This window comes from Miscanthus floridulus, chromosome 5, assembly GCF_019320115.1.
Source record: "Miscanthus floridulus cultivar M001 chromosome 5, ASM1932011v1, whole genome shotgun sequence".
Lineage (NCBI taxonomy): Eukaryota > Viridiplantae > Streptophyta > Magnoliopsida > Poales > Poaceae > Miscanthus > Miscanthus floridulus.
In genome coordinates this window covers 48,600,958-48,617,845 of record NC_089584.1, presented here as the reverse complement: position 1 = coordinate 48,617,845, position 16,888 = coordinate 48,600,958, and the positions used below count along the sequence as shown (strand labels likewise).

The following is a 16,888-nucleotide window of genomic DNA, read 5'->3' as shown; positions in this document are numbered from 1 at the left end:
TTGGTTCACATATTACTATCCTTTGCGTGGGTATAGTACGTATACCCATTGATGTCATAAGCATTCGAAGATGTCACCTATCTCGATGGCCCCTCTACCAACCTACTGATGGTAATAGAGTCTGTGGTTTCTCTAGGAGGTATGTTTTGATCCTTCAACCATGTAGTTAGTCGTTGCATGTGTTGTTTCATGACCCAATCATCTGAACGGCCATTTCTCTCCGCCATAATGGTAGCCAAGTGTTCATCCATGTACGGTTGCATCAGTTGTATACTCTGCAAGACACTGTAATGCGCCTGACTCACCTCTTTATAATCATGGTCGATAAACACTTTTCTACCACTGGTGCCCTTCCCGGCCAGCCTACCCTTGTGACAAGAATTGGGTTTACCAATCCCTTTCTGTACTTTTAGGTACTCTTGACAGCACTCGACGACTTCTTCGGTATTATAACCCTCTATCGTGGAGCCCTCTAGGTATGCTCGATTATGCACGTATCGACTTAGAACCGACATGAACCGCTCGTAGGACCATATTTCATGCAAGTAGCAAGGGCCCAACGCCTGTATCTGATGAACCATGTGAATCATGAGATGTGGCATTATATCAAAAAAAGCAGGAGGTAAACACATCTCCAATTGGTTTTGTGTCACCACCACAAATTCATGTAGGTCACTCAGCTCTTGCTTGCCAATCGTCTTTGTGAGATCTTCGAAAAAAAGTAGCACATGCGGGTGATGGCCATTTTCAAGAACTCTGGCTTTATAGCCCTGATTGCAATAGGTAGAAACACTGTCAGCATCACACGACAATCGTGAGCCTTGCAATGTGTTATTGACAAGTCCTTCATCGACACTAGCTTCTTAACATTTGCTGAAAACCCAGTCGGGACTTTGATCCCCCTCAGGAAAGTGCATATAGCTCTCTTCTCGTCTGGTGTTAGGTTGAAGCACGCCACGGGCAGAGTGTATTTTCCATTAGCCTCAGGTACCGGGTGAAGCTGTGGCATCTTGTTTAGCTGCACCATGTCTTTCCATGCTTTTAGACCATCCTTTGACTTTCCTGTGTCCATCAAGGTAGCAATGAGACTCTCAAAGACATTCTTCTGCACGTGCATAGCATCAATGGCATGGGGGACCTCTAAGTCTGGCCAATAAGGCACATACTAAAAGAAGATCGATTGTTTCTTGAAAGGTATGCCTTCGACAGGAGGTGTGCTTCTATCTCTGTTCGTCCCATCTGGATTCTTCTTTCCATAGATGATGCGTATGTTTTTCACCATTCTATACATGTGTTCTCTGTTATGACATCTCTTCGGAGGGGGTTCAATCTCTGGGGCGTTGTCATAAAATCTAAAGAACAATTTACTGCGGTACTTGTAACTTGTCTTTAAGAAGCATCGGTTTCTTAGGTAAACTATCTTCTTGGATGCATCTAGGTACACCCATGTAGTACCATCCAAGGCAAACCAAGCATCCCATCTTTTCTTTGATCTGTCCAGATAAAGCAAATAGCGTGGGATAATCATTGGTAGTAACAAATATTATTGCTCTACATATAAAGTCCTCCTTTCAGAACGCATCATACATCTGCTCCCCATGCCTCCATAGCCTCTCTATTTCTTGCATCAAAGGCTCGAGGAACACAGTCTATATCAATGCCTAGTTGTTTAGGGTCAGAAATAAGAATAGTGAGGAGGAAGGTACTTCCTCTTCTGACACAACCAGTGTTGGGATGTTGTACATGGTCAAGATCACTAGCCATGTGCTGTGGTCGCTCATCCTCTCATTGAAGGGATTCATTCCATCGGTGCTCAAGCCAAACCGTACATTCCTTGGGTCATCACTGAATTCTTTGTGCTTCTCATCAAACCTTTGCCACTGACTACAATCAGCCGGGTGTGAAATCTTATCATCAGTCCACCTTAAGCCCATCATCCCACCATGTCATGAGTGTGGCTTCTTTAGGGTCTAGGAAGATACATCTCAAGCGGTCGGTCACTAGCAGGTACCACATTACCATGGTAGAAATTCTTCTCTGCTTTGCATCGTTGCCTAATGGAGTGTCCTCTAGGGGCTGAGATTCTTGTACCACCTTTTTTGTACCCTTCTTATTCCTCTTTTTCCCCATGGAGGGTTTGTCCCTACCGTAAAGGTCATTGTTCTTGTATCGGCTGGCCCCACACCGGGGACATTTATCTAGTGACTTGAACGTTTCGCCACGAAAAAGTATACAGTGGTTGGGGCATGCATGGATTTTTTCAACCCCCATTGTCAATGGACTTACGACCTTCTTCGCTTGGTATGTGTTGGCAGGAAACTGAGTTTGGTTGTGGCAGCACCCATGACAGGAGATGCAATAGATCATTAAAACTACAGTCTGACCAACCGTACTTAGCCTTTAGGATGAGCAGCTCAAGCACAAAACGTAGCAATGTCCAATGTGTCGGACAACACTTTTCAACACCATACATAGTCTCCTTCGATGCTTTTGTCACCCTTTCCAAAATTTTAGACCTTTCGAGCTATTTAGTAAAATCTCTGATCCAAGGACTCGAATCATGTCCTCCAAATCATCTTCATCCCCGACACGTGCTCCACCATCATTATTGGCACCACCTTCGTCATTACCATCCCAACCACCAGCATCACCACCTTGTTCATTGCCAAACTCGAAATCCATTCATGCATCAAGCTCTGCTGAATATTGGGACAGGGATTCTATGGTTTCGTCGTCGTATTCCTCCTCATCCTTGTCGTTAACAATAACCGTTTCACCATGATGGATCCACACTTTGTAGTCCTCAACAAATCCTCGCATAATCAAATGTGATATGATGATAGTCACATCTGTCCATGCCATACGGTTTTTGCAATCTTTACAGGGGCAAATAATTGTATCCTTATTCTCTTTCAATGTCGTTGTATGCTTCTTTGCGGCTTCAATAAATTTATCCACCTCTTCACGGAAACCTGCCTTGAACCTTAACGAACTATATATCCAAGAGTTCATGTACTCCATCTTTTACAACAACAATAACACAAACATTAAAGGACTACTTACTCAGATATATATAAAAATGAATCAAATTAATAATTACTTGAGAATAATTGTATATACTTCAGATATATATGAATATAAATCTAATATAATTACATAAAGCATACGAACACACCATGGTAGAGGAAAATTAATTAATGACCCATTTATCCATAAATAATTAAAATACATATTTATTGATTACAATAAACAATTTTAAAGACAACAATTAGCAACAATTATACTTTACCCAATATCTTTCATTCAAACCCTAGTCTAATTTCATCAAACATAAATTTACAAAACAAAATTAATAAAAAAACCAAACCCTAGATCTAGATCCACATGCACATCAAACATCCATAAAACTAACTAATTGTTCACTAAAATAAAAAAACATGGACCAAATAAGGTACTGATCTTGTTCTCCTCCCTAATTTACCCTAGTACATTTAAAACTTGGCTCTAATTTGCTTCATAAGTAGCTCAAGCATCATAGAAGAGAGAGAAAAATAAAACTCTAATTACTCACTAACCAACCATTAAAACTTCAAAAAAAATGTGGAATACTATTTTCTTACCTTCTACAACCTCTCCACCAAAGGATTTGAGATCAAAATCTTTCCTCCTTAGTAGAGCAATTTTTGGGAGGTGCCCAATGCCTCTCCACCGTTCTTTCACAGATTGGAGTGAGTGACCCGATGAGGAAGAAGTGCTGTAGCTGTTTTATATGTGGGTCATTTGTAGGGGCGGCTGGTGATTGAGCCGTCCCTATAAATCCGAGCTATATATATGTGGGCATTTGTAGGGGTGGCTCAATCACCAGCCGCCCCTACAAATAGAAATTCCAGGGGCGGCTGGTGATTGAGTCGCCCCTACAAATCAGACCCCATTTGGAGGGGCGGCTCGTATCACCAGCCGCCCCTGATGTTCCATTTGTAGGGACGGCTGGTGTCTGGACACCCGAGCACGCCACTGTAGGGGCGGCTCCATCACCAGCCCCTGCAAAAAATTCGACCCGTTGCTAAAAATCGTTTTTTACGTAGTGTGAAACACTTTCGGCCTCTCTATAATAAGGATACACACAGCCTTAAAAAATTCTTTAAAAAATAGACACACTAATACGTAATACCACTCAATTCGAAGGCTAAACTGCCATGCATATATTCGGGTAAAAAACTCTTTAGCCATCCGCGCCAATTGTTGAGATGCCGCTATAACCAAATCTTGTGAAGTTGGCTTCTGTAGAACAATCCAGGTGCGAAGCCAATATATAATCGAGTAGAAAACCTATAGAGGAAAAGAAGTACATTTCTTTTCAAAAACTAGGTCGTTCCTACGTAACCAAAGCAACTAACATATAGCTGCTGCTCCTAACAAGGCTAACGATTTCAATTCTTTACTAAGACCACAGAGCTAAGACCCAAACAAGCTCGATACACCATGCGGTTGAGACAAGCTTGAAGCCGTTGAATACTAGACGAGACAGCTCGAGTAAAACGGCACCCAAAAAATAGGTGCTTCATGCGTAGATATACATGATATCCTTTCCAGTGTTTTACAAAAGAGCTTCTGCTGATAATCATCCTCCAAGTTCAAGAGAGGGTGCAACATAAACAAGCAATCGACACGTGTGGCTCACAATCACAGTCATGGAGCACAACTGAAGTAATATATAAAAGCAAACAGCTGACCAGTCAGACAGTCAACTCCTTTTGAGAGAGCACACAAGACAAAAAAATTCGCTAACAAGCATTATATGAAAAGCACCCTAGATGACAAACCATCACGAGGGGCACATTGCTATAAATGGCGCAAACCTTCCCACGGTGCTTGTTTGTGTGTATCCGGTAGTAGTAGTGTGCACGCTGTCCACACGCAGAGCTCTGCACCAATCGCCCTGACGAGGCTCGAGTCACCAGAGCGTAACTCCATGGCCGCCTCGTCTCCATTGATCCTATGGCTGCAGCGTCCTCTCTTCACCATCATCCTAGTTGCTCTCTCAGTGACAGTGCTGCCGGCGGCGCTGGCAGTCGCAGCAGCTAGAGGCGAGCAGGAGGGCGACCGGGTGGCGTTGCTCCCCGGGCAGCCGAGGAGCCCTCCGGTGTCGCAGTTCGCCGGGTACGTCACCGTGAACGAGCACAACGGGAGGGCGCTCTTCTACTGGTTCTTTGAGTCTCAGACGTCGCCGGCGCACAAGCCTCTCCTGCTCTGGCTCAATGGAGGTACTCGACTCGACCACTTGCTTGCTCTGTTTGTTCATAAAAAAAATACTCTCCTATTCTCTTTATTTATTCATGGTCATTTCTTATATACTTCATTCACACGACTATGCAGTGCCCAACGAGTCGCGTTGAACACTTACCTAACATTGAGCGATTCTTGTTTTTATTAATTAATTATTACTTCATTCCTGCACGGAACTGTCAATACATTTTTTAGATAATGAAAAAAGAATCCAGCTTCATCCTTAAAAAAGAAATTTAGACTAACCTATTACTCCATCCATCCCAAGTTATAAGTTATTCCAACATTTTTAAAGAGGTCAAAACATTTTAAGTTTGACCAAATTTATATAATACAACAACAACAACAAAGCCTTTAAGTCCCAAACAAGTTGGGCTAGGCTACCAAATTTATATAATAAAATAATACAATTTATGAAAACAAATAAGTATCATTAAATCATTCATTAATTATATTTTCAAAGTATACGTATTTATTGTCATAAATCTTTATAATTTTGTTTATAATTTGATCAAACTTGAAATATTTGACTCTCCAAAAATGTTGTAATGACTTATAATTTGGAACGAAGGAAGTACAAAGTAACCACTACAACGACCGGTCATGAACAGCCATTGTCTACTGAGGAAGACGTACAGTGAAATGAATTTGCGTATAATTTATTTTCTAATTTGATCTGTACATACCCGCTAAAAAAGAAAACATTTGATCCGTACATACCCCTCAGTAAACTGAATGTGCATGTTCTATCAGGCCCTGGTTGATCGTCTGTAGGCTATGGTGCATCGTCAGAACTGGGGCCTTTCCTGGTCAGTGGCAACGGGACCGGCTTAGAGTTCAACAAATTTGCATGGACCAGAGGTCTGCTGCTCTCTTTCCTGCTCTGAATTTCTACTTTTTTTTTGAGTGGATGCTCTGAATTTCTACTGCTTAGTCACATCGGTAACGCTGCCAGGCCCAGGGCTCGCCGTGACGGGGCCGTGGCGTGTCGATCCCTCTCCACTTGTCTAGTTGATGTAACCTAGGCCCTCTCTCTCGCCATTTTTTTTTTCGGGGCTCATATTTTAAGTTAGGCCTCTTAACGGATCTCAGGGGTGTTTGGTTGTCCCCTCCTAAATTTTAGTCGTTGTCTTATTAAATATTTGGATATATGCATGAAGTATTAAATATAGATTAATTACGAAACTAATTGCATAGTTTGTGACTAATTTGCGAAACGAATCTTTTAAGCCTAATTAGTCCATGATTCGACAATGTTTTGCTACAATAAACATGTACTAATGACAGATTAATTAGGCTTAAAAATTTGTCTCGTGGAGTACTGACAGATTATGTAATTTATTTTTTTATTATTATCCAAACACCCCACGCAACATCCTCCCGACACACCTCAGAGGTGGCCCAGCCCACAAGATCAAGGCGTGCACGGCGCTGCTCGGCATGCACCGCAAGACATTGTATAGTACCAAATAGGATACTTACCTTGTAACCCTGACTATATAAGGAGAGGCAGGGGTTCCCTAGCGGACAAGATCTATCTACTACATCTTAATACAATACACCAAAGACATAGGACGTAGGGTATTACGTCGATCAGACGGCCCGAACCTGTCTAAATCGTTGTCTCTACGCCTTGTGTCACCATCCGGTTCCTGATTACGCGCACCCCCACCGACAAATCTACCATCGCGGGATACCCCTCGGTGGACTGCCGACGATATTCTGTCGACAGTTGGCGCGCCAAGTAGGGGTGTGCGCTTGATCCATGGCAAGCCAGATGGACTTCAAATCAACAGCGCGTTATCGTCATCAATCTCGTGGAGATCCATTCCGGTCCACGACGACGATTCATCGCTGGCTACACCAGCCCTCGCGACTACAAATCTGATCTCGAAACCACCTCCGAGATCGCCTTCACCGACAACTCACCGCCCGCCAGGTGCTCGCCGTCAATGCCGACCAGATAGCACCATACGTCGCCGACCAGACGCTCCGTCCAAAGCTAAGTCACGCTTTAATATTTTTCTAAATATTCTCCAATCTTCGTATATCGCCATAATATTTCTCCGAACTGTTTTCTCCGTGTTTACTCTCCAAACGATTTTCTGAACCCCCGAACAATCATGTTGATGCTCGGACGCCTCCAGAGACGGCCCTGTCTCCGGCTCCTCTCTACACGTGCACGAGCATCTGCCCTCTGCGTTATGGGTGGTCGGCAGCGGCTCCTTGGTGACGCCTGTTTCTCCTACACGTGCACGGGCTCCGCGCTCGACGTTATGGACTATGGGCTAGCTAGCGTTGGAGACTCAGCTACACACTAACTGTTCGGGCGGTTTATATTAAACATAAATTATATTTTCACGCCAACTAATCATCGAACTGCATACGCCGTTTCATCACCATTGCTGATTTTTCTCTAGAGTTCATTTATTTTTACATCATGTACTACCAGTTCTACATGTTTGTATTGCAGGATCATCGTCCAGGTGATCGGACCACCTGGTGCTCGAACCACCTCGGTGTTGATCGGACTGTTCGCCGGTCACTTCTACTCAATCCTCACTTCGCCGCCGACCAGTTGACCAGACTGATCATCGCTCATGCTTCATCGCCAACTATGCCGGTTACTCCTCGACGCACGGATACTTCATGCTCGAGGACTAAGTGGGCACACTTCACCGCACGGACGTCGTCAGCTACGTCGGTGCTCGGACCTCGCCGCCTACGTCGGGGACTCCTCGGTGCTCAGACCTCGCCGCCTACGCCGAGGAATCCTCGGTGCTCGAACATCGCCGCCTATGCCGAGGACTTCTCACTCCTCGGTGCTCGGACCTCGCCGCCTACGCCGAGGACTCCTCGGTGCTCGGACATCGCTGCCTATGCCGGGGACTCCTCACTCCTCAATGCTCGGTCATCACCAGCGACGCCGGGGACTCCTCGCTCCTCGGTGCTCGGTCATCGACAGCGACGCCGGGGGCTCCTCGCTCCTCGGTGCTCGGTCATCGCCAGCGACATCGGGCACTACTCGCTCCTCAGTGCTCGGTCATCACCAGCGACGCCGGAGACTCCTCGCTCCTCGGTGCTCGGTCATCGCCAGCGACACCGGGGACTCCTCACTCCTCGGTGCTCGGTCATCGCCGGGGATTCCTCGCTCCTTGGCGCTCGGTCATCGCCAGCGACGCCGAGTACTCCTCGGTGCTCAGTCATCGCCAGCGACGCCGGAGACTCCTTGCTCCTCGGCGCTTGGTCATTGCCAGCGATGCCTGGGACTCCTCGCTCCTCGGCGCTCAGTCATCGCCAGCGATGCCAGGGACTCCTCGCTCCTCGGTACTCGGTCATCGCCAGCGACGCCGGGGACTCCTCGCTCCTCGGTGCTCGGTCATTGCCAGCGACGCCGGGAACTCCTCGCTCCTCGGTGTTCGGTCATCGCCAGCGACGCCGGAGACTCCTCGTTCCTCGATGCTCGGACCTCGCCACCTATGCCGAGGACTCCTCGGTGCTTGGACATCACCAGCTTCACCGAGGACTCCTCGGTGCTCGATCATCCCCGACGACACCGGGGACTCCTCGCTCCTCGGTGCTCGGACATTGCCAGCTTCACCGGGGACTCCTCGGTTATCGGACATCGTTGCCTACGCCGGGGACTCCTTGGTGCTCGGTCATCGCCGTCGACGCCGGGGACTCCTCGCTCCTCGGTGCTCGGACATCGCCAGCGACGCCGAGGACTCCTCGCTACTTGGTGCTCGGTCATCACCAGCGACGCCGGGCACTCCCTTGCTGCTCGGATCTTGCTACGTCTCGTCGGTGTGCTATCAAGCTGCTCCATGCTATTCGGATCAGGGTGTTGATCTTGGGCAGCACGTCTGGGGTCTTGATACGTGCATGTCAGACGACGTCGGTAAACTTTCAGACTTCTTTTTCTTTGACCCTGCTACAAGATTCATTCTTCATCTTCCAGCAGGCTCGGGGACTAATTGGGCACACTTTACCTTGCGGTGAATGCGCTTGTTCTCATCTCGAGGCTATGCCCGGGGACTGGCTGCCTGCTCAGCTGGTCTTCTACTTTATGACCCTGGCACCACGAGACTACGTCAGCTACTGTCAGGCTCGAGGACTAGCTGTGGGGGTATGGCCCCCGGTATCCACAAGACAAGACATGGGCCGCACCATCAGAGGTGCCCCAGCCCACAAGATCAAGGCGTGCACGGCGCTGCTCGGCGTGCACCGCAAGACATTGTATAGTACCAAATATGATACTTACCTTGTAACCCTGCTCCTCCAGACTATATAAGGAGAGGCATGGGTTCCCTAGCGGATAAGATCTATCTACTACATCTCAATACAATACACCAAATATACAGGACGTAGGGTATTACATCGATCAGACGGCTCAAACCTGTCTAAATCGCTGTCTCTGCGCCTTGTGTTACCATCCGGTTCCTGATTACGCGCACCCCACCGACAAATCTACCATTGCGGGATACCCCTCGGTGGACTGCCGACGATATTCTGTCAACACCGGATCCAAACACCCCTTTAATCAATTTCAGGGCGTGTCCACCCTCTTTTTTTTTTTAAAAAAATGGAGGGGCCGAAGCCCCTGTAAAATGTATTGCCAGCAGAAAAAAGAGCACATAATTTACAAACAAATTAGGGAACAAAAAAAAACAATTGTTGCCTCAAAACAAAAAAACATGCAAAGTTTGATGATTTTAATTTTTTATGAGAACCAACACTTCATCTATGAAATAGGTTCTATATCTTTCCTCTTTCTATGTATCTGATTTTATGATTTTCCTAAGGTTCATTTTTCTCTATTTATTTGATCAGTTGTTTGCCTAATAACTCTGTAAAACTTGGCTGTGTGTGGTTGTAGAGGCCAAAACTGTTCTATTTTCAGGAAAAAAAAAGAATTTGTCCATGTTACCATGTATCAGCAGATAACTCATCAGTTTTTTTATGCCAGAAGCCCCTCAAGAAATCTAGCATACATAGAACTTGTTATTGCCCACTTTTTTCCTTTGATTTATGTTTCATGCAAAATAAGGTGATGCTCAGTATAGTTTCACAAATTTCCTAGAACTCAATTTTGTTTTCCTTGGTCTAAATTTGATCAGAGACAAATTTGCCGTTCTTGGAGTCTCTTGTTGGAGTTGGCTTCTCATACTCAAATACCACCTATGACCAGGACAACATACACGACGGCTTTGTTGGTGAACTTCCTCTCTTGATTCTTTTGCTGAATTGAAAGTCAAGATTGAATTGGTTCCTAATCGAAAATTTTATGAACAATCCAGCCGAGGACTCCTACACCTTCTTAGTGAATTGGTTCAGAAGGTTTCCTCAGTACAAGAGCCATGACTTCTACATCTCAGGAGAGAGCTATGCAGGTAATTCAGTGGGCAGACAGCTCGATCCCTTTCTCCCAACAAACAAATTGCAAGGTTGAACAAGCCCACGATGATTGCCTTTCGCCTTTCTTTAATATTTGGTAAAGTTAGCACGCAGAACAGGAATATGTTTTTTTTTTTGAACGAAGAACAGGAATAATTCGTTCCTATGTTTCCACTGTACACAATTCTCTAGTCAAAAAAGGTCACACGCGTTCCTATTCTGTACAGTCTTTGGTCCGTGACGTCACAGGAATAATTCGTTAGGTCCTGAACCAACTCGACGGGAATTGTTCTGTTAAAAAAATGCGTCAAGGCTTTGTAGATTGGAACAGCTCCTTTTGGTTGTTATCGCAAAAGAAATAAAAAACATAAACGAAAATGAGACCTAACCTACCTAAGAGAAAGTAGATGATTTTTAGAAAAAAAAAATCAGCTCCCAAATTCAAGTCCCAACCCAACCAGCCGAGCTAAGCTCCTCCTTTCTAAAACAAAAAGGAACACTGATATTGAGTAGAAAAATGGCCGATCCAACAAATCTGAAGTGGAAAGGTATCAAAATTAAGTATGGTGGTTATCCTACTGGCCTGAGTCTGACACAACAAACACATGAGGATCTATATATGCGGCAAGAGACAACCGGTCAATGTTTAAAACACATGCGACACAATCTTTAATTTATTCGGATTCTGATGAAGTCTAATGCGACAGGTCATTACGTTTCCACAGCTAGCTGAGATGGTGAATGTGTTGGTCCTGAGATCTTCCGCACGGGTAAGCCGATAGCTCACTGACGTTCTCGCACACACCCTATGACTTTAGGTAGAAGAGGGAGGAAAAACAGAGTGTACACATAGCACAAACACCAGCGTTGACCGGAGCTCTGCAGAGGAGATGGCAAAACTGAACTCTCTCTTTTTACTGAGTTGCAGTGGGAAGCTATATATACAACTCTACCCATCTAATCCTAGTATATAGACATGTCAGGCTGTCATGCTGCTACACTGACTGAATGTGACAGCATGACTGATTTTGACGCCTGCCCCTACCGCGGCTACAGTGCTGCAGCAGGGGAGCCCTTCGGCGCCTGCCCCTGCCACGCATACAGCAGTGAGAGCAGCAGATTACTTTATAATTCTTTTCATAATCCTGCTGCTAACCCTAGAACCTCCACCATGCCGATCTTCTTCTTCAGCTCCGTGAACCGAAGACGGCCGAGCGGTTTGGTGAGGATGTCTACGAGTTGCCGACCAGTTTCGACGAACTCGATGACGATATGCCCTCCATCTACACAGTTCCTGAGAAAGTAGAACTTAACGTCGATGTGCTTGCTTCGGTCGTGGAGAACCGGATTCTTCACGAGGGCGATGGTGGGCTGGTTGTCCACCATCAGTGCTGATGGGTGAGCTTCCACACCGATCAGCTCGCCCAGCAGCCGGCGTAGCCATACAACTTGGCACGCCGCTGTGGACACCACCACATACTCTGTCTCGCACGTGGACAGCGCCACCACCATCTGTTTCAGCGACAACCATGAGATTATAGCCGACCCGAGGAAGACGATCACGTCAGAGGTGCTCCGCCGTCTGTCGATGTCCCCGGCCATGTCTGCATCGCTGAACACAGTGAGCTACAACCCACTTCCGCCGGTCTTGGGAAAGACGATCACCTGATCCACCATCCTCTTAACGTAGCGCAGCAGCAGCTTTAACGCGGCCCAGTGATCCTCTCGGGGATCCTCCATGAAACGGCTAACGAACGCAATGTCCGATCTTGTATGGACTAGGTAGCGTAGACCGCTAATGATGCTCCGGTAGAGTGTGGTATCTACCTTCACCACGGTACTGGCCTTCATTAGCTTTAGCCACTCCTCCATCAGAGTCACGCACGGCTTGCACTCAGCCATGTTGGTCTGCTCCAACAGCTTCGAGGCCTACGTGCTCTGACCGAGCGTGAGCGCCTCCTTCTCCTGTCTCACCTCGATGCCGAGGTAGTAGGAAGCACGTCGAGATCGCTCATTCAAAAATGAGCCACCATCTCGTGCTTGAAGCTATCGATGTCCTCCGCACGCGCGCCGGTGACGATCAAGTCGTCCACATACACGCCGCGTGTAGAGCGCGTGCTCGGTTGCGCACCGTGTGAACCCAAGATCACCCATCGTGGCGTCAAGCTTAACGTTCCATGCTCGCGGGGCCTGTCGTAGCCCGTAGAGCGCCTTGCGTAGTCGGAGCATCCTGTGCTCTGCTCCCTTGATGGCAAAACCTGAAGGTTGCCTGACGAAGACTGTCTCTGCCAGCTCACCATTGAGGAAGGCCGATTTTATGTCCAGGTGATGGACGCGCCAGTCCTTCACTGCTGCTAAAGCCAGCAGCAGTCACTCTACCGGCGCAAAGACTTCCTCGAAGTCGATGCCCTCACGCTGGACAAAGCCTCGGGCGATGAGGCGTGCCTTGTGCTTGACAATGGCGCCGAGCTCATCCTGCTTGACCTTGTACATCCACTTTAGGCTGATCGGACGACATCCTGGAGGTGGATTGACAAGCTTCCAAGTCTCGTTTTCCTCGATCGCCTTCATCTCCTCCAGCATCGCCCATTGCCAATTTGCATCGCGCTCGGCCAGCGCGAACGTGGGTGGTTCCTCTGCACTAACAAGAAGCAGCTTTGGGTCATTGACCAACCAACCTGCTAGGCCTGAGGACACTGTGCCACCGACAATGTTATCCAGCCTGCAGAACCGCACCTCCTCACTATCGTGGAAGGCATCCACGAACTTGGTGATGTCGCTTGGAGGTGAGGCGAACTCGATCGGCATCGATGGAGTGCCCTATTCTGTTGGAGTGGTCGGCACAGCACCTAGAGTGCTCGGCACCATGGCTACAGTGCTTGGCACTATTCTTGGACCGCTTGTACCACTCCTGGAGTGGCTGGCACCACTGCAGGAGTGCTCAGCACCAGTCTTGGAGTGGTTGGTACCACTGCAAGACCTCTCGGCTCTATTACGGGAGCGTTCGACACCCGTCCTAGAGTGGTTGGCACCACTACAAGATCGCTCGGCACCACTCCTGGAGTGCTTGGCACCCCTCCCATAGTGATCGGCACCGCCCCAAGAGTGCTCGGCTTTGTTGCTGGAGTGGTCGGCACCTCCTGTCCAGCGTATCCACCACCATGGATGACCAAGTGCTCAACGACAAAGGTGTTGGTGAAGCCGCCAGCTTCCCCCATGCCTAGACTGTCCCAGTCCCATATCGCCTTCTCGTCGAACATGACGTCGCGCGAGACAACCACCTTGCCTCCACATGGGTCATACAGCCGGTACACCTTGGTACCTTCCTCGTAGCCTAGGAGCACCATCAGTGTGCTCTAGTCCTCTAGCTTGGTGAGGACCGGCTTCGTCTTCTTGATGTGGCTGATGTAGCCGAATGTCCAGAGCATTTGTAGGCGCGTGATTGAGGATGAACACCGCCATGGTCATCGCCTCACCCTAGAACCTTACCAACATGCTCTTAGCCTTCATCATGAATTGAGCCATGCCGACCACCATCTAGTTCCGCTGCTCCACCACACCATTCTGCTATGGTGAGTACGGCATAGTGTGGTGTCGCAACACACCCTGATCGACACAGTACGCAACAACCTCCACTGAAGTGAATTTGCCATCGCAATCAGTCCGCAGCACGCACAGCTTCTTGCCGCTCTCTACCTCCACGTGCACCTTGAACTTCTTGATCACCTCCACTGCCTTGTCCTTGTTCATTAGGAGTTGTAGCCACATATAGCAACTGCAATCATCCACGAGTAGGAGGAAGTACTGCTGACCATCATTTGTGGCTGGCGTGATTGGTCCATAGAGATCGCCGTAGACGAGCTCGAGAGCGTCTGCCATGCGATACTTGGCCGCCTTTGGGAATGGCAGCCTCCTCTGCTTCCTGACCAGGCAACTGTCACATAGCTCACCTGCATGCTTGATGCGGAGCGGCCCTCAGACCATCTTCTCTAGCCAACCGAGCACGTCGAAGTTGAGATGGCCGAACCAGGCATGCCACAGCCATGGCTCCTCAGTGTGCCATGCTGCTAGGCACACCAGCTGCTCTACCTTCAAGTCGAGCAAGTACAATCAATTATGTGAGCATTTTACCTTGATGAGAAGATGCCGCTCCCGATCCTGAATCTTTAGGATCCCGCTCTTGATCAGTACCTCGCATCCACGCTCGTCTAGTTGCCCGATGCTGACGATGCTTGAACTCAGCTGCGGGATTTAGTACACATCCGTCAACGCGTGGTGCTCACCATTCTAGCACCTAAAGATGATGGTGTCGCGCCCTCGAATCACCACCCTTGAGTTGTCACCGAACTTCACTGTGCCGATCATGTTGCTATCGAGCTCAGAGAAGGCTTCCCTAGAGCCAGTCATGTGGTTGTTGGCGCTGGAGTCCAGGTACCACCACTGCTCCTACTCAACGCCCACACATCCGAGGTGGACTTGGGCGTGTGGTTCGTTGAGATTAACAACCTTTAGAGCCTTGTCGTGCCCTTCCACCATCATCACCTCTCCGTTCTCCTTGGCCTCAATGTCGTGCAGTGCACAAAATGTTGCCATCAGGAGAGTGGCCCCATCATCCTCATCAGCCTATGCTAAATAAGACTCAACCTTCTTCTTCTGCTTGCAATTTGGGCACTCCTTTGCCAAATGGCCCATCTTCTCATAGCGCCAACAGGTGTTGGGGTTGACCTTCTTCTTCTTCTCTGAAGAAGCCTTGCTGTGGCGCTTGCCATCGCCACAGCGGCTAGAGGAGGCTTCCTCGAACTTCTTCTCCTTCATCCAGGTAGCCCACTCCTCCTCTATCAGCAGCAGCTTGCCACTGTGAAAGCTCTAGTTTGGTTTTGGTGAATTGATGAAACCCTAAGTGCTAACCTAGTTTATCAAGTGATCATGAGATAGGTAGCACATTCCAAGTGGTGAAGCAAATGAAGATCATAACATGATGATGATCAAGTGCTTGGACTTGGAAAGAAGAAAGAGAAAAACAAAAAGCTCAAGGCAAAGGTATAAACCATAGGAGCTATTTTGTTTTTGTGATCAAGACACTTAGAGAGTATGATCACATTTAGGTTTGATAGCTGTACTATTAAGAGGGCTGAAACTCGTATCGGAATACGGTTATCAAAGTGCCACTAGATGCTCTAACTCATTGCATATGCACGTAGGATCTAGTGGAGTGCTAACACCCTTGAAAATATTTGTGAAAATATGCTAACATATGTGCACAAGGTGATACACTTGGTGGTTGGCACATTTGAGCAAGGGTGAAGAAGATAGAGTCAAAGAGGAGTTAGTCGCGCTGGTTACAGAGTGACCAGACGCGTCCGGTCGCCACACCAGACGCGTCTGGTGTGAATCAGAAAAGTCAGTATATGACAGAGCAGCTGATTAGATGCTGGCAGCGTCTGGTCCGGTATCACCGGACACGTCCGGTCAGGCAAGGGTACTTACTGTACTCAATCGGACGTTGAGGCTCAATGCCTGGTCAGTTTCTAACAGACGCGGCTAGTCGGCCTCGGAGGCTCACTGGACTTGATCGGACTCAGTGGCTGTGCGTCCGGTCATTTCATGCTGAGCGTCCGATCGTCGTGTCAGAGAGCTGTTGGAGGCAACAGTGGGACACGTGGCGGTCTAGTAGCTACCAGACACATCCGGTATAGCGACCAGACGCGTCCGGTATTCGTTATGCCCAGTGAAGGGGTATAACGGCTCTATTTCATGGGGGCTTCTATTTAAGTCCCATGGCTAGCTATGGCTCATATCTTTGGCTATTTTCATTGACATAGCAACCTTGTGAGCTTAGCCAAAGTCCTCCCACTCATCTCCATCATTGATTAATCATCATAGTGAGATTGGGAGTGAATCCAAGTGCATTGCTTGAGTGTTTGCATATAGAGACACTTGGTGTTCGTGTTTTGCTGTGGATTTCACTTGTTACTCTTGGTGGTTGCCGCCACCTAGATGGCTTGGAGCAGCGAGGATCATTGAGCAGAGGGTGGTGATTGTCTCTGGCTCCGATCGTGGTGATTGTGAGGGGTTCTTGACCTTTCCCCGGTGGAGTGCCAAAAGCTACTCTAGTGGATTGCTCGTGGCTTGTGTGATCCTCATCTTGTGTTGGTTGTGCGGCACCCTATTGAGGGTTTGGCGTGTGAAGCCAATTAGCGCATGAACC

General features: G+C 47.9%; 1 protein-coding gene across 1 annotated transcript in view; it reads left to right on the top strand.

Moving 5' to 3' along the window:
- Window positions 1–4,934: 4,934 nt before the first annotated feature.
- LOC136449940 (serine carboxypeptidase-like 26) overlaps window positions 4,935–16,888 on the top strand; it is a 59,344-nt gene continuing 47,390 nt past the window's right edge. Inside the window, exon 1 of the mRNA XM_066450168.1 lies at window positions 4,935–5,264. Within this exon, the coding sequence (XP_066306265.1) occupies window positions 4,973–5,264 (292 nt within the window). The 5' untranslated portion in view covers window positions 4,935–4,972. The remainder of the gene's footprint in view (window positions 5,265–16,888) is intronic.